General features: G+C 44.5%; 1 protein-coding gene across 3 annotated transcripts in view; it reads left to right on the top strand.

Moving 5' to 3' along the window:
* Nucleotides 1-24,702, top strand: part of LOC140407545 (protein artemis-like) — a 30,802-nt gene extending 6,100 nt beyond the window's left edge. For 2 of the 3 annotated variants that reach the window (XM_072494943.1, XM_072494942.1), the window contains exons 3-14: nucleotides 2,502-2,586; nucleotides 4,125-4,184; nucleotides 7,647-7,702; nucleotides 8,651-8,752; nucleotides 9,642-9,714; nucleotides 12,518-12,658; nucleotides 13,167-13,268; nucleotides 13,531-13,667; nucleotides 18,675-18,729; nucleotides 19,484-19,572; nucleotides 22,098-22,198; nucleotides 23,541-24,702. In XM_072494943.1, coding sequence (XP_072351044.1) covers nucleotides 2,502-2,586; nucleotides 4,125-4,184; nucleotides 7,647-7,702; nucleotides 8,651-8,752; nucleotides 9,642-9,714; nucleotides 12,518-12,658; nucleotides 13,167-13,268; nucleotides 13,531-13,667; nucleotides 18,675-18,729; nucleotides 19,484-19,572; nucleotides 22,098-22,198; nucleotides 23,541-24,424 — 1,885 coding nt within the window. In that variant the 3' untranslated portion in view covers nucleotides 24,425-24,702. Of the gene's footprint in view, nucleotides 1-828; nucleotides 887-2,501; nucleotides 2,587-4,124; nucleotides 4,185-7,646; nucleotides 7,703-8,650; nucleotides 8,753-9,641; nucleotides 9,715-12,517; nucleotides 12,659-13,166; nucleotides 13,269-13,530; nucleotides 13,668-18,674; nucleotides 18,730-19,483; nucleotides 19,573-22,097; nucleotides 22,199-23,540 lie in introns of those variants that run through there. The other variant, XM_072494941.1, reaches the window with a different exon arrangement.
* The last annotated feature ends 362 nt before the right edge of the window (nucleotides 24,703-25,064 follow it).

Here is a 25,064-nt window from a genome sequence, read left to right as displayed (position 1 = left end):
CTCAGCCATTTCCCCGTCTCCTATTATTAAATCTCCCTTCTCATCTTCCAAAGGACCAATATTTACCTTAGCCACTCTTTTTTGTCTTATATATTTGTAGAAGCTTTTACTATCTGCTTTTATGTTCTGAGCCAGTTTACTCTCATAATCTACCTTACTCTTCTTTATGGCTTTTTTAGTAGCTTTCTGTTGTCCCCTAAAGACTTCCCAGTCCTCTAGTCTCCCACTAATTTTTGCCACTTTGTATGTTTTTTCCTTCAATTTGATACTCTCCCTCACCTCCTTAGATATCCACGGTCGATTTTTCCCCTTTCTACCGTCTTTCTTTTTTGTCGGTATGAACCTTTCCTGAACACTGTGAAAGATCGCTCGGAAGGTTCTCCACTGTTCCTCAACTGCTTCAAAGTCTTCGCTCCCAGTCTACCTTAGCTAGTTCTTCTCTCATCCCACTGTAATCGCCTTTGTTTAAGCACAAAACACAAGTGTTTGATTTTACCTTGTCATCCTCCAACTGTATTTTAAATTCCACCATATTGTGGTCACTCCTAATCAATCCTGCCTCATTACACAGGACCAGATCTAGGACCGCTTGTTCCCTTGTAGGTTCCATTACATACTGTTCCAGGAAATTATCCCAGACACATTCTATAAACTCCTCCTCAAGGCTGCCTTTACCAACCTGGTTAAACCAATCGACATGCAGATTAAAATCTCCCATGATAACCGCTGTACCATTTCTACATGCATCCGTTATTTCTTTGCTTATTGCCTGCCCTACCATCCTGTTACTATTTGGTAATATATCTTTTCCTGATGGTACCAAACTAGGTGGAATGGAAAGCAGTGGGGAAGACACACGGAGACGGCCGAGATATAGACAGGTTAGGTGAGCGAGCAGCAAGATTATAATGTAGGGAAATGTGAAGTTATTCACGTTGGTCATAAAAAATATTCTGCATTTATTATTCTTATAAGATGAGAAGCTTAAGTGTTGATGTTCAAAGAAACTTGTGTGTGCTGCTACAAGGGACATGAAGTTGGTGTGTTGGTGCAACAATTAGGTAGGCAAATGGGGCGGTGAACTTTATTACCAGGGGATTGGAGTACAAGAATAAAGCGGTTTTGCTACAATTGTGCATGGTTTTGGTGAGACCACATCTGGAATACTGTGCGCAGTTTTGGTCTACACGTTGAAGAAAGGATATGCTCAAGTTGGGGGACGGTACAGCGAAGGTTTTACTAGATTGTTCCCAGGGATGAGGGTATTCTATGATGAGAGGCTGAGTAAATTGGTTTATAGTTTCCGGAATTTAAAAGAATGAGGGGCGATCTCATTTAAACCTACCAGGTTCTGAAGACATTTGATAGGATGGACACTGAGGAATTGTTTCCATGCGTCGGCAAATCTAAAACACAGGGGCACGGTTTCAGGAGGAGGCCGATCATTTAGGACTGAGATGAGAAATTTCTTCACTCAAAGGGTTGTGAATCTTTGGAATTCTTTACATTGTTGCGTATATTTAAGGTTGGGGCAGACAGATGTTTGGTGTCTCAGGTAATTGAGGGATATGGGAAAGGGCGGGCAGTGGTTCGCCCTGCTGCCTCATGGCACCGAGGTCCCAGGTTCGATCCTAGCCCCGTGTGGAGTTTGCACATTCTCCCCGTGTCTGTGTGGGTCTCACCCCCGCAATCCCAAAGATGAGCAGGCTAGGTGGATTGGCCACGCTAAATTGCCTATTATATGGATAGAAAAAGAATTGGGTACTCTAAACTTCATTTTTTTTTAATTGAGGGATGTGGGGGAGTGGGCAAGAAAATGGAGATGAAACCCAAAATCAGCTCTGATCATATTGAGTGGCGGAGGCGGCTCGAAGAGCTCTCTTCAAATGTGAGGGAGGTACAATCAAAATCAGGAAATGCTCGGCTGTGAAATTTCTTTTGAATTAGATAGTAGTTCTAGTCCGTAGAGCAAAGTGCTCACGTGTGTCATTGAACTGTTGTGTTGAATTATTAACTGGCATTTTGCAGGTGCAGTGCTGGACTATTAATAGTCCGTGTGGTGTTTATGTTGGTTTTCAGAGCAGACTGAACTAACCGTTCCTAATGACCTTTCCGCAATCAACTGTGAATAACAAAATGAAGATTCACCGCTGTTGATAATCCCTCTGCTAAAATGTAATTATAGTCGCTCTCCCTTAGGCCCTGTGAATAGCTGAGTGCTGCAGATTGGGATTCATCCCTTATTGAATCACCTGTCAGATTGGATGAGAGAGGTGGGAGTGCGATTGAATGCTGTACCCATGGATTTGAAAGCGGAACGCTGGCCAGCGTTCCCTAGGCTATCCAGCCCGTTCCAGCGGACAGTGAACCTTGGTGATTATTGGGGAAGGACACATTCAGGCTCTGATATGCTGTGTACCCGATATCACTGAGACAAGCCTTGTCGGTATTTGCTATTGCCCTGTTTTATAATGCTGAACTATTATTTTTCTTCTTTACAGCTTGAAGCTGAAGCTTTATTGTTCCCCAGTCACAAAGGAGATTCTGCTAACAAGTAACAAATATAAATTCTGGGAGAATTATATTGTAAGTTCCTCATGTTTAAATTGTTTGTGTCTCCTGCTGAAGGTGCTGACTAAGGAGTATTGATCCCACTTAACAAACACATGTTCTTTGTATGATGTTAGACTGTAGTAGGCTATTTGATTGAAGTGTCCATCATCGTTAAGCCTGCTTCTGTCCTCGCAGCAGACACATGTCCAGGAAGAAACATTGGCCAGGGGTCATCGGAGAGAATTCTGGCTGTTTCTCCAAAACTTTCCTCCCTAACCTGAGATGTTCAGGCTGGTTGTTGTGCCCCGTAGTACATTTCAGCTGATACTGGCTTGGCACCGACCTCCTAGTCAGGAGGAACCATGCTGAACGGGGTGATGGAATTCTCCCAAGACTCCACTGGCGGGATGCGTAACTTGCAGCGAGATCTTCTGATGCTGTGTCATAGCAGATCGGGAATCCCGTGAGAGGCTAGGTCAAACTCATTTGCATCTCACTGATGGGATGGTATCTTCAACCCCCCCCCCCCACCTGATTCTCTGCACCGCCAGCGGAAAAACAGTCCAGTTCGGAATACATCTGGACCAACGTGGTGTGCAAAAGTCAGGATTTACCTGAATGGGGCCTGGGGCTGCCTCCGGAATTCAGGATGGAAACCGCCAGTGCCCTGGATCTGGAACACCACAGCAGTGGGAGGGGGGTGCAGCTATCGTGTGGATCTTCCAGCTTCACTGCCTTTGAGGAGGTCCATCTTCTTAAATTTGATGGGTCAGTGATATCGGGCGCCTTTGAAATATGACACCTGGGTATGATGTGGGACACATTCCTTGAGGCACACCCCACCATGGCAGATGGCACAAAATCCCCGGATGCATAATTAATTGCGCCGAGGACGGAAGTTATGGCATGGTTTCCCAGCACCCTCTGCAGCGGCAAACACTCCCCGTCCCCACCTCGCCACGTGACTTTGACCTTCGAAGGAAGAATTGTGCGCTGGGTATCTCTTGTGCACTTGTCGAGAATGTCCCGTAAATATATCTCCAACCGCCGTGAGTGATATTTGAGCAATAGAAGTGACTAATCGGTTTTCTTCTCGCACTGAAGTGAGCAGACACTTTGTGCTGCTAAATAATATGCCCAATGCGGCAAAAGAAATTCCCTTTTGTGATTATCATGCTTCCCATTCCCTCTCTCTCGCCTCAATCTGAGAGATTCCCAATTGGCGCTGAGTGAGGGTCAACGTTGTGCTTCGGGTACATGTCCGTTCCAAGCGGAGTAAATGAGTGCCCATGGTTATTTTGCATTGCGTTCTTGTAGGTCTAAGGCAGAGAAAGAAAGGATCTTTTCATTCTGTTCTTGTGGGCTGTATTTGAACCTCGATCTCTTGAGGTGTAGAAGGGGAGCGTGGCGCCTTTAACATTTGCATTGAGTGGCCCTGGAGTTTGGCGTATATTTAATATCGGGTAACCACTCATTTTAAAGAATAGCAGACACGTTTGTTTTTTATTGAGGTAGGATTCAGTTTGTGTTATTTCAGGAAAATAAGTACAGTCAATGTTTGTTTTGTACAGATTGCTATTGAAGTTGAAACTCCAACGCAGATTTCCTTGGTCGATGAGGCAACTGGTGAGGTAGATGCACAAGTTCTCTCTCTAACTCTGTTAAAAGGAAGACTGGAAATGATGCTGCTAGTTGTGAATATGGGCCAAATGTGATTTTTAAAATGTTTATATGGAAAATATACATTTTAAGACATTGAAAAGTTAAAAATGTAACATTTGACTCCCCCCACAAAGTCTAGTTATGAAAACTTTGTGAAGAAAATCTCCATTTTGTTCTAAATTTGGTAATCCCTCCCTGTGCAAAATTCTCTGTCTGAAAGGATAAGTTGCACATCTGATTCTTTTCGTCAATTGAGATTGAGAGAGATCGTGCGAAAATAAGGTTTTCTTTCTGTTTGCTATGGATGGAAAGGATCTGGCTTCTGCTCAGTGTCTTTGAACTCGCCACATAAGGAATCAGAAACCACAGCCTGGCACATTTGGTGCCTGAGCAAAACAGCATTTAGATTTTGACCTGTATTCCGGTGTATAGAATCGTAGAATCCCTACATTGCAGAAGGAGGCCATTCAGCCCATTAAGTCTGCATCTACCCTCTGAAAGAGTAGCCCACCTCGGCACAGTTTCCTACCCTTACCCCGCAACTCCATAACCCCACCTAATCTGTACATCTTTGGACTATAGAAGGAAACCGGATCACCGGGAGGAAACCCGTGCAAACTCCACACAGTGAGGCAGTAGTGCTAACCACTGTGCCACCATGCTGCCCATATATTCAGTTTTTCATGACAATGTTTCCCCACTGGGCCCCCACTTTCTCCTGAAGGTGCTCACTCTCCCGCTTGAGTGTGGGTACGTGACCATTAGTTATGCATCGCCAAATAGCATTTTGTCATTGATGTTATTGGCGTAGTATTCCACCGTGCAGAGATTATGATGGGAATTTCCCCCTCCCACACCCCACCCCCCCAAAACACAATTATTGGATTCTCCCTCCCTTCTCTCTCCCCACGCCCCCCCGCATTATCGGTGGGTGGGTAAGCCAGTGAGTGTGGAGAAACTAACGGGAGTTCCCAACATGCAGGATCTCGCATTGACATTGTCCCGGCCTATGATGTAATGGGGCTCCCACTATGAAAGATTGGGAATCCCATTACCATCCAATTCTGGGCTACCTATCTGTGTTATCCTCCCACGTTAGGACCTTCCCCCCAATCGCGGCGAGGATTACAACACGTCTGGACAAAGGGGAATCTGGTGATCGGTCCTCGCCAACAGGCACAGGGGTATGTCCAACTCCCGGGGAGGGGTCATGCCCCTGTACTGCCCGCTGGCGGGGAATGGGGGGGGGGGGGGGTAATATTGCTAGTGTGTGGGGGGGGCTTGCTGTCTTCGTGGGTGGAATCCTTTTTTTTCTAAATCTGGCGATCTGTCACGAGCCGAGGTTTTTGGCAGGGTGAGCTCATTCAGAGCCTGCCCCACCAGCATGATGCTGTGGTGAATGGAACTACTGTTAATTCACCAGTGCACTGTGATATCATGTTACTGCTGTATCGTGTTACGTTATGTGTTTAACCCTGTGGGCTCCACCTATGGGCCATTGTATGGCTTCATCCACTGGGGGATATGTCGGGGCATGTACGAGCTCGCCCATGGCTCCACCCCTTACAGGAAGTATAAAGGCAGCTGACCTGCAGGGCCGCATTCATTGTTGTACCGGTCACAGGCAGGCTCAGTTGTAAGCTGATTTAAAAGTTTACTTCTCAACGTGTCTCTCAGTGAATTGATGGTCGCATCAGAAGCCCCTTCAGTTTTTTTTCCCGAAGTGCTTGAAAGTTTGACGGGAAATGCCGGCATGGCAGCTATCGAGCTGCCCTCCGCTTTTCCTGCCCAAGACAACACTTTGGGGAAAAATGTTTATAAAATTCTGCCTGTAATGATGCACTTTCACGGAAGCACAAGAGGATTTATTGGTAGGAAATGTAAAGCAGCCCCAAGCTCAAAAGTCCCTACGTGTTCCCTGGCTAAGAGGACTCCCTCACCATGGGGTGATTCCACACTTGGGTCCCGATTGGTCACAGAGACCCTTGTCTGCTAAATTGCCCTTAATGGTACAGTCACCACGCTGCCCTATAACTAACCCTGACCCTAAACCTGACTAACATCGGTGATCCTGGGACAGTGCCTTTCACAAGTGGGTCACTGGATAATACTGTACTGATCAACAGAAGTTTGGGATGTTATTTGTCTTCTCGCCCCTTCTGTCTCTATTCCCAACCCAGAGCCCAATCGCTTTTCCATGTAGCTGTGTCAAAGCGCTCTAATTCCATGTGGCTCATATGTGAGTAATATTGTAACGGTTAAGCTTTTAAGTCTTCCAGGGCCCAAAGTGTTAGCTAGAATATTTTGCTTTAAATTGTTTTCAATAACTTATCTTGAATGGAAATCTTAACCATGACATAAGGTGATTATAGCGGTGGCAGATGCAACCTTTCCTGCACCCCCTTCCTTCTATGCAAAAACAGCCATTGTGTGTATTTCTGTAAGAAGTGGCTTTATTCTTTTAGAGCAAACAAAAGTGGTGCAGCTGTGCGCTGTAACTGAAATTGTGCTAAACTGTTAACAATGTACATTCAGCAGAAACCAAGTGTTTGAAGACACCTGTTGTAGATGTTATATTTCCTAGTTACGTGGAATCCTTGCTTCAGTTCCCGGCTTGGGCCACTGTCTGTGCGGAGTCTGCACGTTCTCCCCGTGACTGCGTGGGTTTCCTCCGGCTGCTCCGGTTTCCTCCCACAGTCCAAAGATGTGCGAGTCAGGTGGATTGGCCGTGATAAACTGTCCCTTAGTGTCCAGGGGTGTGCAGGTTAGGTGGGGTTACGGGGATAGGGTGGGGTGGGCCTAGGTGCTGTTGCAGAGGGATGGTGCGGACTCGATGGGCCGAATGGCCTGCTTCTGCACTCTAGGGGTTCTATGGACCTTCAGTTCTCTGCCCAATGATAGATCTGACCCACGGTAGCAATCTCTGCCGTATGTCGGGCAGGAAGGCAGGTTCCAGATCCACCCTGACCCAAATGGGCATTGGATCCATGGTGTTAGCACCATCCGATCCACGCCAGCCGTAAACCTTATCACAGAAACCTATTAGCTAATTCACAACTTAAACACATTAATTAGGTAATCTTTATTATTGTCACAAGTAGGCTTACATTAACACTGCAATGAAGTTACTGTGAAAATCCCCTCGACGCCACACTCCGGCGCCTGTTCGAGTACACAGAGTGAGAATTCAGAATGTCCAATTCACCTAACAGCGCGTCTCTCGGGACTTGTGGGAGGAAACCGGAGCACCCGGAGGAAACCCACGCAGACACGGGGAAAAGGTGCAGACTCCGCACAGACAGTGACCCAAGCCTGGAATCGAACCTGGCGCTGCAAAGCAACAGTGCTAGCCACTGTGTTACCGTGCCGTCCACATGTTTGCTCACGGTGTGTTTCTATATAATACCATGTCTTTTTTTCTTTAAAAATAGAAAGAAGATGTGCTAGTTACCCTTCTACCTGCCGGACATTGCCCTGGATCAGTTATGTATGTTTTCCTATCTAGTGGTTTAAGTTAGCACATGCTGCAGGGAGTGCATATGTTCGAAAATAATTATTTTTATAAAGTTATGTGAATAGTGTTAGGGATTAAAAACTGGAAGTCCATAGCAGCCAGCTATCTGAAAATGAAAAATGGTGACTGTTCAGAAAGAGCCTTTCCTAAAGGAAAGAGTGGAGGACTTGTGTCGGAATCGATAGCTTGGATGTCAAAGGTTTGATGGGTCAAATTTGCCCCTTCCAAACTGAGCTATCTATGATTCCAAAGCATGTGCTGGGGCAATAGCTGATGCTACCAGCAAAGTAAATTAGATCAACTTTTGTGAAATGCTAATAGTAGGAATAATTAATAGTAATAGCTGATAGTTAATAGCTAATTAATAGTTAATAATAATAGTTAATAGTTAATGGTTAATAATTAATAGCTAATTAATAGCTAATAGTTAATAGGAACAGCTAATAGTAGGAACACATTACTCTCCATTGAGCATGGGTAGAGACTTTGCGAAAGTCAGATCTTTGTGACCTTCCAGTGTGCTGTTTAAAATGATTTGCTTGGCCGGGTTTTGAGAGAATGTGTGCATTTGTTGTGTCCTTCTGACCTGCTGCTGCACACGCGTTTGTGTCCCTGACAGGTGGGCTGCTCCGTGTTTGAATGCTGAATTCACTCTTGCATGTCGAGATTGTGACTACATGCATCTCACGTCCTTCCCCTGTGCTATTCAGTCCAGAGCGTTGAAAACAAGCTGATTTTATAAGACTGTTAATAATGTAACCTCTCGTCGGATTCTGCGCGGTGCTCCTCTGAAACAAAATGTTTTACTTCAACTTTATATTCCTGGTATTTACAGCTTGCTTTTCTCAACTGTGTTTAAACTTTAAAAGTTTAACTAATGAGATGAGTTGAAACTGTCCTCCCTTCCCTGCCCTTTTCCAGGTTCTTATTTGAAGGTAGTGATGGTACTGTGCTGTACACTGGAGATTTCAGACTAGCCAAAGGCGAAGCTGCTCGCATGGAACTGTTACACTCGGGTGACAGGTACGATCTATTACCCCATTGACAAATCAAACTGTGACATCTTCAGGAGACCATGAGTTAAAAAGAAAATCACCAGGAGAAACAGTGCGACTGAGATCAGTATCTCAGCATTGAAACTTGTGGGCCCCCTGTTAGGGCTGGCCTGCTGCAGTTTTGCCTGAACCCATCGAGAGCTTGATCTAACTTTTTAAATCAAAAGACGGTTTTATTTTAAGGGCATGTTTGCAAAGTATTTTTTCAGTGATTCTTAGTTAACTATCACCAGCAGTAGCTGCCTTAACATGAGATTTTGTTCATTAAATTTTTCACCAATAAGAGATTTTATTGACAATGTTAGCAACACTTAATGTTGTAAAAGTACGAATGACAGAATATTGAAGAAAACAACAGCTTAGTGATGAAGTTTCTCATTTTAATTGTTTTCCTTTGTCAACTGTTGTTTACTGTGTGTTCAGTTGCCTTCACCTACTCTCTGCAAACCTTGTGCTAAACTCTTCTACCACCCACTCTTTTTTCAAAACCCGACCACTTGACCAAACGTTTGATCAGCTCTCCGAGGTTCTCCGCCTCTTGATTCAGATTTTTGGCATCATTGTCCACATCAAAGATTCAATCTCGATGCATGATGCGGATGACTGCTGGGGCAGACATCAAGTGTTGTCTTCCTGAGTTGAATGTTTGATGAGGTTGAATGTGTGGTCACCTGGACTACACACGCGTTCCTGGTGTCTAGTGTTTGCAAAGCATCATTTGCAGCTCATGGTCACAGTATTTTGCTCTTTCCTTACCCTCTGCGAATGTTGTGGGGTCTAATGGAGAATGATTTGCATAATGTATGTATGAAAATATTTCTTGAATAATTAAACGGCACTCCATTGTTCTATTGCAGGGTCAAAGACATTCAGAGTGTTTACTTAGACACAACCTTTTGTGATCCGCGATTTTACCAAATCCCGAGCAGGGTAAATATTTTAAACACTTAATATTTTTACTGGAGTATGTCAAGAATTTTGCACCATCCTAAATCTCATTACCCAATGAGATACGAGTGTACAATCTGTTATGCAAGTTTCTATAGAATCACAAAAAGAGACCATTCGGTCCATTATGCCTGCACTAGCTTATTCAGACAATAGTTTAAAGACTTGCATTTCTGTCGTGCTTTTCATGACCAGCAGGTGCCTCAATTGTTTTGCCGCCAATGGAGGACTTTTGGAAATGAAATGAAATGAAAATCGCTTATTGTCACAAGTAGGCTTCAAATGAAGTTACTGTGAAAAGCCCCTAGTCGCCACATTCCGTCGCCTGTTCGGGGAGGCTGGTACGGGAATTGAACCGTGCTGCTGGCCTGCCTTGGCCTGCTTTCAAAGTCAGCGATTTAGCCCTGTGCTAGTTGGAGGACATTTGGAAATTAGTTACTGTTGTGATATAGGAAACATGACAGCCAATATGTGGACCCGAAGATGCTCAAAATGAATGACACTAGGGCAGCACGGTGGCGCAGAGGGTTAGCACTGCTGCCTCACGGCGCCGAGGTCCCAGGTTCGATCCCGGCTCTGGGTCACTGTCAGTGTGGAGTTTGCACATTCTCCCCGTGTTTGCGTGGGTTTCGCCCCCACAACCCCAAAAATGTGCAGGCTATGTGGATTGGCCACGCTAAATTGCCCCTTAATTGGGGAAAAATGAATTGGGTACTCTAAAATTTTTTTTAAAAATGCATGACACTGACCAAATAACACGGTTTATGTTGTGGATTGAGGCCACTCCCCTGCTGCTCTTGGTAATCGTGCCCGGGGACCTTTTCAATCCACCTGAGCAGATGGTGGGGCCTCGGTTTAATGAAAGACAACACCTCCAACAGTGCAGCTCTCAGTGCTCCACTGGAGGGTCGGCTTTGATTTTACTGCTCAAGCCCTGGAGTGAATCTGAGCCCAGAACCTTGCGGTGTGGCACCAACTGAGCCGCGACTGTCCAGAACCTTGCGGTGTGGCACCAACTGAGCCGCGACTGTCCAGAACCTTGCGGTGTGGCACCAACTGAGCCGCGACTGCCCAGAACCTTGCGGTGTGGCACCAACTGAGCCGCGACTGTCCAGAACCTTGCGGTGTGGCACCAACTGAGCCGCGACTGTCATTCCAATAAATACATCTCTGGCACCGGCTTGATGGACCAAATGGCCTCCTGCCCTGGACTATTTTGTAATCTGATTTCACCGAAGTGACGAGCTGTCTAATCAAGGGGCATCCTGCAAGAGCGGAGTTCACTACCGAGATTATCAATGTTGAAACCCGTTTTAAACGGGATTCTTGCAGACAGTAGAGTGAAGATTATAGGTACTTCGACAACAAGTGAGGACCCTTAATGTCGGATGCACAATTCCGCCATTATTAGCAGCATCTTTAACATAAAATTGGCTATCTGGGGAAAGCCAGTTGTGTGGGTGGTGATCCAAGCAGCCATTGCTGTTCACATGCTTACTGATAGGTTCACTTTTTAAAAATGGAGTGCTGTCCTCACAGGAGAATGGCACGTGGCGGTTTGGGAGGGGTCACAGGCCTCTCCCAATGCTGCTGTCCCTGGTTTGCAGGTTCAAAGTGCCCCTCTGGCTCTGTATCGGAGTTAAATCCTGCACCCACTGGTGACTGGTCACCACACTGAAATGTCACATCACTGCTTCCTGCAAGTTCAATCATTGATGTCATGTGAGAGTACCTTTAAGAAATGGATGTTTAAGCAATGTACCTTTAAGGAATGGAGTTGATCATATTACTGAAGTGATGTCACAGGAGGGCAGCTGAGCTCACTTCTGCTTTTGGTTTTAGTTTTGCTGAGAGCAGTTTAAAAGTGCCTGGCTGTTTTGCTGTGAGTTACTTAAAAGGAGAAAGCCAGTTTGAGACAGCAGCCTGAGAAGTTCTGGTTTGCTGTGAGCTGCTTGAAGGGAGAAAGCCAGGTTTGAAAAAGCAGCTTGGGTGTGTCTGTGTGTTTCCAGAGAGCTGCAGGAAGAAAAGCAAGGTGCTGGAGCTGAAGTCAACCAAGCTGATATATCTCGGCCATAAAACAGAAAATATATATTAACTGTGACCTGGTGTGTTACTGTTTTGAAGGTTTGAAGCCTTTTGGATGTTTGAAGGAACATTTTGAGGGATTAGTTAGTGTTGTATTATTTTCGGGGTTATCTTTGAAGTAAGGGGTGTTAAGAGATCCAATGTTTATTTAATAGGTCAATTTGAGTTCATGGAATAAACATTGTTTTGTTTTAAAAACCACGTGTCCATAATTGTAATATCACACCTGGGGAACAAGCCGCGTGCTTCAAAAGCAACAATCCATTAAAGGGAGAGGTTGGTTGGACTCCATGATACATTTTGGGGTTCTGAAAACACCTCGCCCATAACATTGAGCATGTTCAAGACTGAAATTAGATAGATTTCTGGGTGCTAATGACATCACAGGATATGGGAATAGTGGGGGGAAATGGCATAAGAGCTGGATGATCAGCCAGGATCTGTTTGAATGGTGGAGAAGTTTCGGCAGGCAGAATGGCCTACCCTTGCTCTGTTCCTAGAACACTGAAACTGGTTCAATTTGCAGTTCAAAACTGGACTCTAAATTGGGAGAATGTCCTTTTAAGGCTTGTTTTTGTAGATTGCAGATGATTTGCATACTGTGAAATCAGCCAAGTTAGAGTTATGCGATTAATGACTAAGTAATTTGCCAAAAGCCAGTCTGATTTTCATATTTTGTCTTGTACCTTGCTGTTCAAAGGAGGAGTGCCTAAATGGGGTGCTGGAGTTGGTGAGAAGCTGGATCACGCTCAGCTCTTACCATGTAGTGTGGTTAAACTGCAAAGCAGCCTACGGATACGAGTATCTCTTCACTAACCTCAGCGAAGAATTCAGCCGTAAGGTGGGTGGCAGAAGTTTGCTGCTCGTCACGCGCGCTCAAACATCACAGTCGTTGATCACTGCGTTTTAGTGCTTTAGGGTTCGAGAGCAGATTTTGTTCTTGGAACAGAGTCAAGTGAGCTTCCCAAAAGGTGAATGTCAAGAGGGCCTGAATACTTCCCCCTGCTAACTTCTCTCACTGAACATGATGGAAAAGCACATGAATAAACTCGTCCTGCCTGACGCAAGGTGCCACATAGAGAAGATGCTCATGAAATTGGGCTGTCAGCCTGTGTGGCCCATTCGCCTGGCAGCAGTCACGTGCAATACGGCAAAAGCAGAGTGTAAAAACACAGCACATCAGTCTCTGCCATCTGCTGGAGATGACCTATGACAGGTTAAAGCAAAGAAGAGGAGAATGAATTTAGTAATTTTTATCTTGGCTGTAATGCTTTGTACTCTTGAGTTTACTTCTTGCGAAACCAGGATCGCACCTTATTTTCTTGTGTGGATTTTTTCTGAACCTTCAGGTCCATCTTAACAAGCTGGATATGTTTAATAATATGCCAGAAATTCTGCATCATGTGACCACAGACAGAACAACACAGATTCATGCATGCAGGCACCCCAGGGTATGTTTGTTTCCTTAGCTTTTATTTGTTAACATACTGCTGAAGATCAGAATCATTTCCTGATTTGTACGTACATTTTGTAATGGGTGAAGAAGTATCACATCCTCTTTCTGTGCCAGCCTTGGGTTTTTTCAATCTTAATTGTCAAAATTCTTTAAATGTAATGTTCCCTTTCCCTCTCTTTTTGTCACTTTTTCTTTCTCTCTCTCTCTCTCTCTCTCTCTCTCTTCAAAATTTATATTTTAATTGGTGTTTTCACCAGGGTGAGGATTTTATTCGTGGAAACCGACTCCCATGCGGCGTTACAGCGAAGAATGGCACCCCACTCCGCATCATCAGCATTAAACCTTCTACAATGTGGTTTGGCGAAAGGACAAAAAAGACGAGTGTAATTGTGAGGTACGAAAGCTTGTACAGCAGCGTTACATGATCTGCACAGCATGCATGTGGTAGACAGATGCATACAATTGGTAATGAAACAATTTATGACCTCGCAATATCCTGCAGACTGACCGAAGGAAGAAGCTGAAGATTATTGCTCGGCCTAACCCTCAATATTTTAAATTCGACATATTACACACTGGCCCAATTTTCTCCTATTAAATTATTTACACGTTACCATTTCAGTCCAGTTCTGTTTCTCATTTTTTTGTTCGTGATTTAAGTTGAATATTCAATTGAAACAACTTTTTACTAATTTGACCATGGGTTGTGGGCGTTGCTGCCTAGGACAGCATTTACAATCCTCCCTAGTTTCTCTTGAAAAGGTGGCGATGAGCTGCCTACTTGACCCGCTGCAGTCCATGTGGTGTACATGCACCCACAGTGCTGTTAGGGAGGGAGCTCCAGGACTTTTACCCAGCGCCAGTGAAGGAACGGGGATATATTTCCAAGTCAGGATGGTGAGTGACTTGGAGAGAAACTTGAAGGTGGTAGTGTTCCCATGTGTCTGCTGTACATGTCCTTCTAGGTGGTGGAGGCCATGAGTTTGGAAGGTGCTGCATCAGTAATCTTGGTGAGTTGCTACAGTGCGTCTTGTACATGGTGCACACGGCTGCCACTGTGCACGGGTGGCGGAGGGAGTGAATGTTCACTTAGTATTTTTGAGCCGTTCTGTTGTGGGTTGATAAATTTCCTCCCATGTGCGCATGACATAGAACCTCATAGAAATTAAATGCAGGTGACATCCCTGACACCACCACCTCACCTAGGTAGCTGGGTAGGTTAAAGGTGCATTGCCAACCATATAGAAAACCTATGAATCAACTTTCTGAGCTGAGCCAGATTTTTAAACTGAGGCCCCACGTTTGTCTAAGATGCACTCGGGTGTGGGGAGAAAAGTTCTTCTGATTCCTAACCAGTGACCTCTTGCAGCAGTGTATTGGAAATGTGGCTTCCACAATTGGTTACGCTTGCACTCAAAACTGCCATGTGAAGAATAGCCACTTGGGAGACTTGAAATAACTGAGATCCAAATCTAAATTATATTCAGTCCTATCAGTGAATAGTGATTATCAATGACTTGAGATCCTGTTTGTATCCTGCAGTACCCAGATCTTCTCTTTCCCTTCCAATAAATCGCTCCCCTTTGTGAGCGCTCATGAGTATCCTTTGCGGATATCTTAAAATGCTTCTTTGGTCAGACGAGATTGAATTGATATTTTTAAGGGCTGTGATGTAGCTTTGGCAGTGGTACAAAAAGAATAAACGTAGATTGCCGACTATTGGAAGTGCTGCAGGATCTTTAGAAGAACCAAGGATTGTGTGTCGTAAATTTTATTTAAATCGCCAGTGTTACTACCCTGTAGCGAGTTTACAGATCTGCTTGTGAGTGAAGTAACCCTATCAAACTTCCCGATGCATTATTTTGCAAAGTTGTTGGAGATAAACTACGATATAAACCCAAATGGGCAAAAATGCCTCCAAAATGACATTAATTTAAATTTGCTTTAAAAAGGGTGTTGTGCAAATATTTAGCTGGTTTGAGGCTGGAAAGCTTTCAAATCTGCAGCTGGATTTTGCTGATGGGAACGTGACCAGGGGAATGGAGTGAATGCAGTGTTAATTGCAACATGTTAGTATTCCGGGAATGAATTTTTTCATTCAAAAATCTGGAAATGGGGGAAATACTGTTCTTGGGATCTGGGCGTGGCTGCCCTTGAGAAGGTGGTGGTGAGATGCCTTTTTGAAATGCTGCAGTCCTGGGGTTGTAGGTGCACCCACAGTGCTGTTAGCAAGGGAGTTCCAAGATTTTGACCCAGTGACAGTGAAGTCAGGATGGTGGGTGGCTTGGAGAGGAACTTGTGATGTTCCTGTGCATCTGCTGCTCTGGCCTTCTAGTGTTGACCTAATTTGGCAATATTTGGAACTTGCTGCTTAAATAGTATCATTCGAAAAAAATGAAGAGTATTTTTTAACTCCAGTAAAAACTAAAATAACAAAAGAAAAAGCTATTAACAGTGTCCTGGTATTAATTACACAGCCAATTTCTAACCATGTTCAACGCCCTTGATTAAAATCTTAGTTAACATAAAACAAACTATACAGACTGTACTATTCCACAGTGTGGTTAAAGACATAGATTATCATAGATTATCATAGAACTTACAGTGCAGAAGGAGGCCATTCGGCCCATTGAGTCTGCACCGGTCCCATGATCAACCAGCCCCAGATCAGGAAACCCACCCCTAACGCCCGGCACCTCACAGCAGATCCCCACCGCCGGATTGCCTGGGTGCCCCTACTACCCCCAAGTACGGGGGTGACCCGACCCCCCCCCTCCCACTCCTGGGACCTCTGTAATAGAGGGACCCCTCACAGAGACACCTTGCCTAAAGGCCCCCCCCCCACACACTCACACAGATCCCTTCCCTCCCCCCAAAGTAAAGAGACCCCTGTCACCGCCTCTGGTTCCCATAGATCCATTAGCTGCAAGCCATCCGTAGCTTTCTAGTAGTGGTCTGTGGTTGACAGCTTCTACAAACAATCTGCAGCCATGATTCATTCATCTCCCTTCACGGTTCAGTAGTCCAAGTGATGAAACCCCAATGTTTACAACTATTGACCACATCAAAGAGAGGTAAGTGCATTCCAATCGACCAAGCGTGTGATTGGACATGGTGGTGAGAGGCCCTTGGGTTGGGCTCGGATGGTCTCTACCAGCGTGGTCCTGGCGCGGTGGACCTCACAGTGGACCAAGGGGGTAACTCCTTTGGGGGGGGGGGGGGATTGAAAGATATGGAGACAAGTTGGGAAAGTGAAGTTGAGGGAGATCAGCCATAATCTTTTAAATAAATTTAGAGTACCCAATTCTTTTTTTTTTCCAATTAAGGGCAATTTAGCGTGGCCAGTCGACCTACCCTGCACATCTTTGGGGTGTGGGGGTGAGACCCAGCAGACACGGAGAATGTGTAAACTCCACATGGACTGTGACCCAGAGCCGGGATCGAACCCGGGTCCTTGGCACTGTGAGGCAGCAGTGCTAACCACTGCGCCACTGTGCCGCTCCTGAGGTCAGCCATAATCTGATTGAATGGTCAAACAGGCTCGAATGGCCGTCCACTGTTTTGGAATATGAGTAAAGATGTCTGTTGTGCTCTGTGCCCGTCAAAGAATCTGTTAACCACAATAAGCACTCTTATTGAAAGACTTGAGTACAGACAGTTCTATGCTCAACCCACAGTAAGGCAGTTGAGACAGCAGCAAAACAAAATTTGTTCAGAGTCATTATGGTCTACATCGAGTATATAGGCTTCAAGACAGGAGGAGAAAATTCATGCAGCAGCTGTAACAGCTGGAGAAAGAGACTTTGGAGAGGTACAGAAACATAAACCAAATGCTGAGGGTACTTGTTGAGATACGATGTTGTAGGTGTTTATGTCACTTTAAAAAACATATATAATATAGGGGTAATTAAATTTTAAACTAATCGTTTATTTTGCCAACAACATCATTTTAATCAAAAATTGTTTGGAATATGTATTAAAATATCGAATCACTGGAACATGGTGAATTTAAAGTTTGGTATAGTGGATCAGGAACAAATGTGTTTTGAAAAAAAAAATTCATTGATGAAATGTTTGTATCACTGGCTCAGCCAGATTTCCTTGCCTGTCTCGAATTGCCCGCAATGGTGGTGATGAGCTGCTGCCTTGATTCTCTGCGGTTCACGAGGTGTAGGTACACTCACAGTGCTGTTAGTGAGGGAGTTCCAGGAATTTGATCCAACAACGGTGAAAGGACTATCATTCCAAGTCAGGACCGTGTGCGGTTTAGAGAGTAATTTGCATGATCTTCCATGACCCGCTGCCCTTGATCTTGGTACAGTAAGAAGTCTGACAACACCAGGTTAAAGTCCAACAGGTTTGTTTCGAATCACTAGCTTTCGGAGCACTGCTCCTTCCTCATTCACCTGAGGAAGGAGCAGTGCTCCGAAAGCTAGTGATTCGAAACGAACCTGTGTTGGACTTTAACCTGGTGTTGTCAGACTTCTTACTGTATCCACCCCAGTCCAACGCCGGCACCTCCACATCTTGGTGATAGAGGTTGTTGATTTGGAAGATTCTAGGAAAGGAGGCTTGGCAGTGCGTTTTGTAGGTGGCACAGACTGCTGCTATAGTGCGCCGCTGGTAGAGGGAGTGAATCTTATAAGTGGTAGATGGGGTGCCAATCGAGCGGGTGGTTTTGTCCTGGCTGCTGGTAAGGTGCTTGAGTGTTGTTGGAGCTGCACTCATCCAGGCAAGTGGAGAGTATTCCATCCTGACTTGTGCCTTGTAGATGGTGGACAGGCTTTGGGGAGTCAGGAGGTGAGTTATTCACTGCAGAATTCCAGTCTCTTGTAGTCACAGTATTTACATGGCGAGTCCAGTTCAGTTTCTAGTTCATGCTAACCCCCAGGATGTTAATGGTTGAGGAATCCGTAATAATGCTGTGGAATTGAGGGGATTTGGTTATGTTCTGTCTTGTTCTCTGTCATTACCTGGCACATGTTACTTGCTACTTGACAGCCCAAGTTCTCCAGATCTTGAATGTAAGTGCAAACACTTTGTTGTGTTGTGTATGCAGCACCAGCAGTTCCTGTCAGTCAATTTTTCCAATTAAGGGACAATTTAGCGTGGCCAATCCACCTACCCTGCACATCTTTGGGTTGTGGGGGTGAGACCCACGCAGACACAGGGAGAATGTGCAAACTCCACACGGACAGTGACCCGGGGCCGGGATCAAACATGCCCTGTGAGGCAACAGTGCTAACCGCTGCGCCACCGTTCCGCCCTCAACACAGCAATTTTTAGCCATAAAATAAATTTGCATTCCTGTACCAAGGGATTGTTAACTGATGTTTAAATGGGAAATGTCTTAAACTACAGTTCAGTTGTCTTTTAGAATAATTTTTATAATTTATTTCAGAACTGGAGAGAGTTCGTACAGGGCTTGTTTCTCATTTCACTCGTCCTTCAGTGAGGTAAGGTCGGGACCTTCTGTTATCTACAGTAAATACTTTTCTTCAAATTCCGAGGTTTTATGTAGTGAACTTGCAATCTTAATTTCTGTCAATTCGCATTTTCCTTGCCTCATAAGGTTGATTTTAGTCTGGACGGCTGTCAGTGATCTGAATCCACTCTGTCACAGAATTAGCCAAAGCTTGCTGGAGTGACAGGAGAATCTGCCAGAGTCCAATCAAGAATTGTTTTAATTTAATTTTGTATTTTTAATTGACTTTTTAAATTTATTTTTCCAATTAAGGGCCAATCCACCTAGCCTGCACACCTTTGGGTTGTGGGGGTGAGACCCACGCAGACACGGGGAGAATGTGTAAACTCCACACGGACAGTGACCCGGGGCCGGGATCGAACCTGGGACCTCGGCGCTGTGAGGCAGCAGAGCTAACCACTGTGCCACCGTGCTGCCCTGATTTTGAAGATACTTGTATATCATTCCTTAAGTAGACTGATTATGAAGCCTAAATGATGTAAAGAAATCTGGGAGAAATTTCCATGTATTAAAATCGGTTTCTCTCTTTTCCACCACCGCCTCCCTGCCCCAAACTTACTCATTCAACAATTCCCTCACCCTTGTGTCTCTTCCCTCTTGCCCATGTTCATTTTTTTCTCTTTTCTCGCTCACCATCTCTTGCTGTCTTCACACTCTTCCTTGTCCTGTGTTGTGTGCTTTCTCTTTTGTTCTCTTTCTGTCGCTTTCTTTCCTCCCTCAATCAGATCAAGGATTTTCTTTCGTACGTACAGCCTGTGAATATTCACCCAAATGTTGTGCCAATGGGCAAAAATTTTGAAGACATCAAAGAGATGTAAGTTCAACATATTCAGCATAAATGACTGACCAACTAAATACATACTTTGGTTCTGTCTTCACAAAGGGGGACGCAAATAACGCACCAGAAATGTTGGGGAACACAGGGTTTAATGAGACGGAGGAACTGAAGGAAATCAATATTGAGTTTATTTTCATTGAATCTGTGTGTACTGGAACTCAAGCGCCATCAAAGCAAGCTTCTAACAGCTGAAAATGTACATAAGGAACATGGGAATTGGGAGCAGAAGACGGCAATTCAGCCCCTTGAGCCTGCTCCGTCATTCAATCAGATCATGGCTAATCTCTTCCTGGTCTCAAATTCACCTCCCTACCTGTTCCCCAAATCCCTTTAACCCGTTTTTCTCTCAACTGATGGTGACTAACTCTTTGAAAGAGGAAATGAATGGCTACCATCTGAGGGAGAACCCACCTACCGACCCCCTAATGGTCTACTTGACCTTCGCCAAATGCAGGAACACCATGAGGTCAACCAACTAGGCCAAGGCACTGGGCGGAGTGGATGATCTCCACCCACGCAGAACTCTCCTCCCGTCTATTAACGAGGCAAAGGCGCGGACATCCGCCTTCACTCCTGCCTACAGCACCGGCGTGTCCGACACCCCAAAACGGCCACCAGCAGACATGGCTCCAGGTCAACATTAAGTATCCCCAACATTGTGTTGAAGAAAGAGAACCAAAAGCTTATTAATTTGGGACAGAACCAGAACATATAAGTGTGGCTAACCAGTCTCCCAGAACAACTCTCAAAACTGTCCTCCACACAAGAGAAAAAAAACACTCATCCTGGCCTTGGTCAGATGTGTCCTGTACACCTTGAACTGGATCAAACTAAGCAGAGCGTAAGAGGACGTGGGATTTGACCCTGTGAAGAACCTCACTCCACACCATCCAGAATAGGACCCAATTCACCCTCCCATTTCGCCCTCACCTCATCCAACGGAGCCTGACTCCGCTGTTAGGATCTGGCTATAACTACACAAAATAATCCCCCCCACCAGACATAGCCATGGACAAAATCCTCTTCAATGGGGAGGAGGGTGGTGCCAAGGGAAAAGCTTTATGCAAAAGAATTGCGAATCTAAAAATATCTAAACCGACTGAACCCAGGGAGTTGGAATTTATCCGATAGCTCCTCAAACTTGGTAAACCTTCCCTCCATGAACATGTACCCAAACCTCCATGCTTTTCTCTCAAATTGGGTGAAGCTAGACCACCTGACTGTCTGCCTCTCTGGAGGAACGCCCTGGACTCCTTGGGATCTTGCCCGTCCAAATAAAAGAGGACACTAATTTGTTAACCCTGACAAAGAAAGATTTGAGGAGAAAAGTGGGGAGACACTGAAAAAGAAATAAAAACCTCGGGAGGACATTCATTTTAACAGGCTGAGCCCTGCCCGCCAAGGATGTTATCCCACTTCTGCAAGTGACATTGGACCCCATTCACCCAGACTCGCATCATTTAATTTATGGAACAAGAACCAATTGTGGGCCACCAAGATTCCTAGATAACGAAAGCTGGATCTGGCAAGAGAAAAGGTCACATCCCCAGATAGGCTCCCCTCCCGGGGGTAAACCGGGATGTATTCCCTCTTATCCAAATTCAACTCGTACCCAGAGAAGGAGCCAAAACTCTCAAGCAGCTTCATTATCTCATCCATAGTGGATACTGGCTGCCTAATATAAATCATAGAATTTACAGTGCAGAAGGAGGCCATTCGACCCTTGAGTCTGCACCGGCCCCTTGGAAAGAGCACCCTACCTAAGCCCACACCTCCACCCTATCCCCACACCTCCAACCTATCCGTAACCCCACCTAACCTTTTTGTTGGACACTTAGGGCAATTTAGCATGACCAATCCACCTAACCTGCACATCTTTGGACTGTGGGAGGAAACCGGAGCACCCGGAGGAAACCCACGCACACACGGGGAGGACGTGCAGACTCCGCACAGACAGTGACCCAAGCCGGAATCGAACCTGGGACCCTGGAGCTGTGAAGCAATTGTGCTAACCACTGTGCTACCATGTTGCCCAAATCAGATTATCTGCGTACAAGCACACCCTGTGCTCCCTCTCCGAGTTATCCTCTTCTATTTACTGGAAGATCTTAACGCTGTGGCCAGCGGTTCAATTGCTAAAGCAAATAGAAGTGGAGACAATGGATATCTGTCTCGTACCCCTATTCTGAGGAAAATACCCGAGCTCAAGGCATTTGAGATTTATTCATTGAATTTAAATTCACCTGCTAGATTTGAACCCATGCCCCCAGAGCCTTTAGCTTGGGCGCCAGGATTATTAGTCCAGTGACACTATTACAATGCCACCGTCTGTTCCCATCTAGAAGTTTCTAATTGTGAGTTGCAAATCGTGCAATCTCTGGAGTATAATTGTAACAATTCTCAGTTAGAGCTGATTGGATTTTTTTTTTAATGTTTGTTTTCACTTATGTTTTTAATCTGATTTTCATTGATGAATAATCCTGATTTTTGTCTTGATTTAGTTTGAAGCCATTGCGCAGGAAGTGTTCAGGAGTTGGTGAACCCACCTACAAACCACTGGGCAAGCTGAAAAGATCAAGGAGCTGCTTTATCAATGAGGAAGGTATGTGTGTTGTTGTACGGAGCAGGAAATATTAACTCCTTACACACCTCAAACCGAAAGAACAAACCATCACCCCCAAGCTTAAAACTGATTCTGGGGAAAACCAAAATGTGTCTATTATCATATTGTATAACGACAGCTCATAGCAAATGGTTCCTTCTCAAATAACTGGAGGAGGAGACGAATCACTGATCAAGACCTGACCTAGATAATAACTCTTGTTTCACTTCTTTATACTTCAGCAGTTTACTTAGAGTTACTACTAATAAGAATTTATTTGTATTGTTTTATAGTAACTAATGGCTGCTTGGAGTTGCTGAACTTTCGTATTGCTTGTTGATGAGATGTTTTCTTCTGATTTTTCATCTATTGCTTTGTAAATATCTCGCGCTTTATGTGGAAAATTAGGTTTATTTCACTGCCGCTGGCTTCTATTTGCTGTTCCTGTTAAAATCTAAGTGCTTTCTTTAGTGAGAACAAGGCGACGGGAAAATCAAATCTCTCAAGCACCCAAAACCCATCAATTCTAAAACATGCCCATTTTAAGAATCTGTTTCATTAGGGCGGAACATCTTCCAGCAAATAAGATGAGCCAGAAGTCCGATTTAAACCTTCCCCAGAAAACTAGAGCGAATAAATACCCCATTTTCTCACCACACCCAACAAGACAAATATGATTTATGGTGTGGCCGAATTCTAGACACCGTAACAACTTGGCTCATTCAAACTAGGACAGAGGCTTTGAAATTTAACTTGTTTATCACATTTAGTTATGTAATCAAAGCATGTAAAGTTAGCACCAGATTTCTTTACAGCCCCACGGGTAATTTTATAGTTCAATGGTTAAACAAGCCAAAATACCTTGCGCTTAACGGCAGCATATTTTTCTGTTACTAGCTGAGGACGCGAGCTCTTTATTGTGTCCAGGATTTAACTCCATGGGAGTGCTACATGCCTTTTGTTAACTTTGTAGTTTTGTCACTGTCTTGGAGACATGGGTTAAAATTGAAGTGTAGATTATCTGACAAGTATAAGGAAGTGGAATTGTGAAAATATGAATCAAGTTCCTATGGAAAGGTGTGTTTAAAGATAATTTTTATTGCCCACAGGGAATAGGAATTTCTCATTGATGATCTAGTTTGCTTTTTATTGTCGTATCATTAACCAGTGTAGACTGACTGACCTGTAAAGTATGAGCCAGTGATGAATTAAGTGGTGGTACATATGTAGGATTTCAAACATGGTTACGTTAACAATTTGCACTAATATTCTTGATGTTTAGATGTGTGGTATGATTTTTCACGAAATTGCTTATGTGAATTTAAAAATTGCTTTGAAACAGATGGGGACTGCGATGACCTCTTCGATGAATCTCATCTGCTTCCACTGAAGCAGAGGTTGAAAGATTCACAGCATTTACAGATTGACAATGAAACCAGGGCTTTGCTGCAGCAGAGCGATCAGAATGTCAATACGGAGGGCTCGAGGGAACCTCCCATCTGCTTAAATACTCAATTCCTTGAGTGCGAGGAGTCAAATGACGATGATGAAGAGGAGGAGGAAGAAGCTGGTACAATTTGCACAAAAAGTGAGTTGAACTCCATGCAAAAGGGAGTATTTGCTAATCGCTCTTCACAGTTGTCTACAGAGGAAAAGGTGTCCGTCGCAGAGACTCCGCGCTGGGATATGTTTTTCAAAGCAGAGCCAGTTATGGTATCGGAAGCTGACGAGGATTCCGAGATTGCCAGGGAGCAAGGGCTTGGCTCGGAATCGCCGAAACTCTTCAGTGATTCTGAAGATGGAGACTCCACTTACCTTCCCTCTCAACCTTCATCCCAATCAACTCACGTATCGGAACAGGGAAGTCAAGGCAGCTTGCTTGACACGGAACCAAGTCACCTTTCCCAAAATAAAATGGGTTCTGTGAAATTCGTGAGCATGAAGGAGAAATCCTCATCAAACATAAATCCTGATTCAGAGAGAATCAAAAACTGGAATCTTCAACAAGGGGATGGAATTCATCCAGATCACGTTTCGAATTTGAAGGATAATTCCACTGGCTCATTGTTAAGCATCAATATTAAGGAAATATGTTCAAGTCATTTAAGTAAAAATGCGGATTGTCAACAGGGCGAAAGAGAACAAAATGCATTGTCTGACTCTCAGACTACCTCGGACTTTGAAATACCATCAACCCCAGATTCTGACTTGCCCTCTGGGAGCTAAACATTCTCTACAATAAATTAGCTGCTGGACAAACAGTGGAAATCGAGGCATGTAAACAGTTAAGTTGTGGTCAATCTAAATGATATAAATGTGGGCTTGGAACTACAGAAATAAAATACCTGAGGGCCTTTTGATGTCCTTCCTACCACCACGACTGACCAAATCAAAGGGATAAAACGGAATTATAACAGAACTCTTTTAGTGTATATACTTTCTGTACAATGGTTTAACTTAATGCAAATATTTTGTATTTGTTTATTAAAAACTTGGGACAAGTATTGTCGCTCCCAACATTGGGGCAATTTTTGGAATTTTCTATCGAGCTGCATCATAGGTTCAAGGAGAACGCCAAACCGACCTACTCTGGACAATTAGGGGTGGACAATGCTCCACGTATCCAAATCAATTAACCCTCAAATCATAGAATCGTCACAGCACAGAAGACCCAAGGAGCAATTCATGTACTTCCATCTTCCTGCCCAATTCCCGTCCAGTGCGTTCCTCCCTTTCAGATATTTAGAAAATGTGGGCAAAATTATTGTACAGGAGGCCAGAATTCCCATCATCTCTGCACTGGTCGGGAATCGAGCCCTCCCCCAGACGAATACCATCTTTCAGCACTTGGGTCCATAGCCCTGAA

The sequence above is a fragment of the Scyliorhinus torazame genome, unplaced genomic scaffold, assembly GCF_047496885.1.
Source record: "Scyliorhinus torazame isolate Kashiwa2021f unplaced genomic scaffold, sScyTor2.1 scaffold_1580, whole genome shotgun sequence".
Taxonomy (NCBI): domain Eukaryota; kingdom Metazoa; phylum Chordata; class Chondrichthyes; order Carcharhiniformes; family Scyliorhinidae; genus Scyliorhinus; species Scyliorhinus torazame.
Note: the sequence above shows the minus strand (reverse complement) of the source record. Positions and strands in the feature narration are given on the sequence as shown.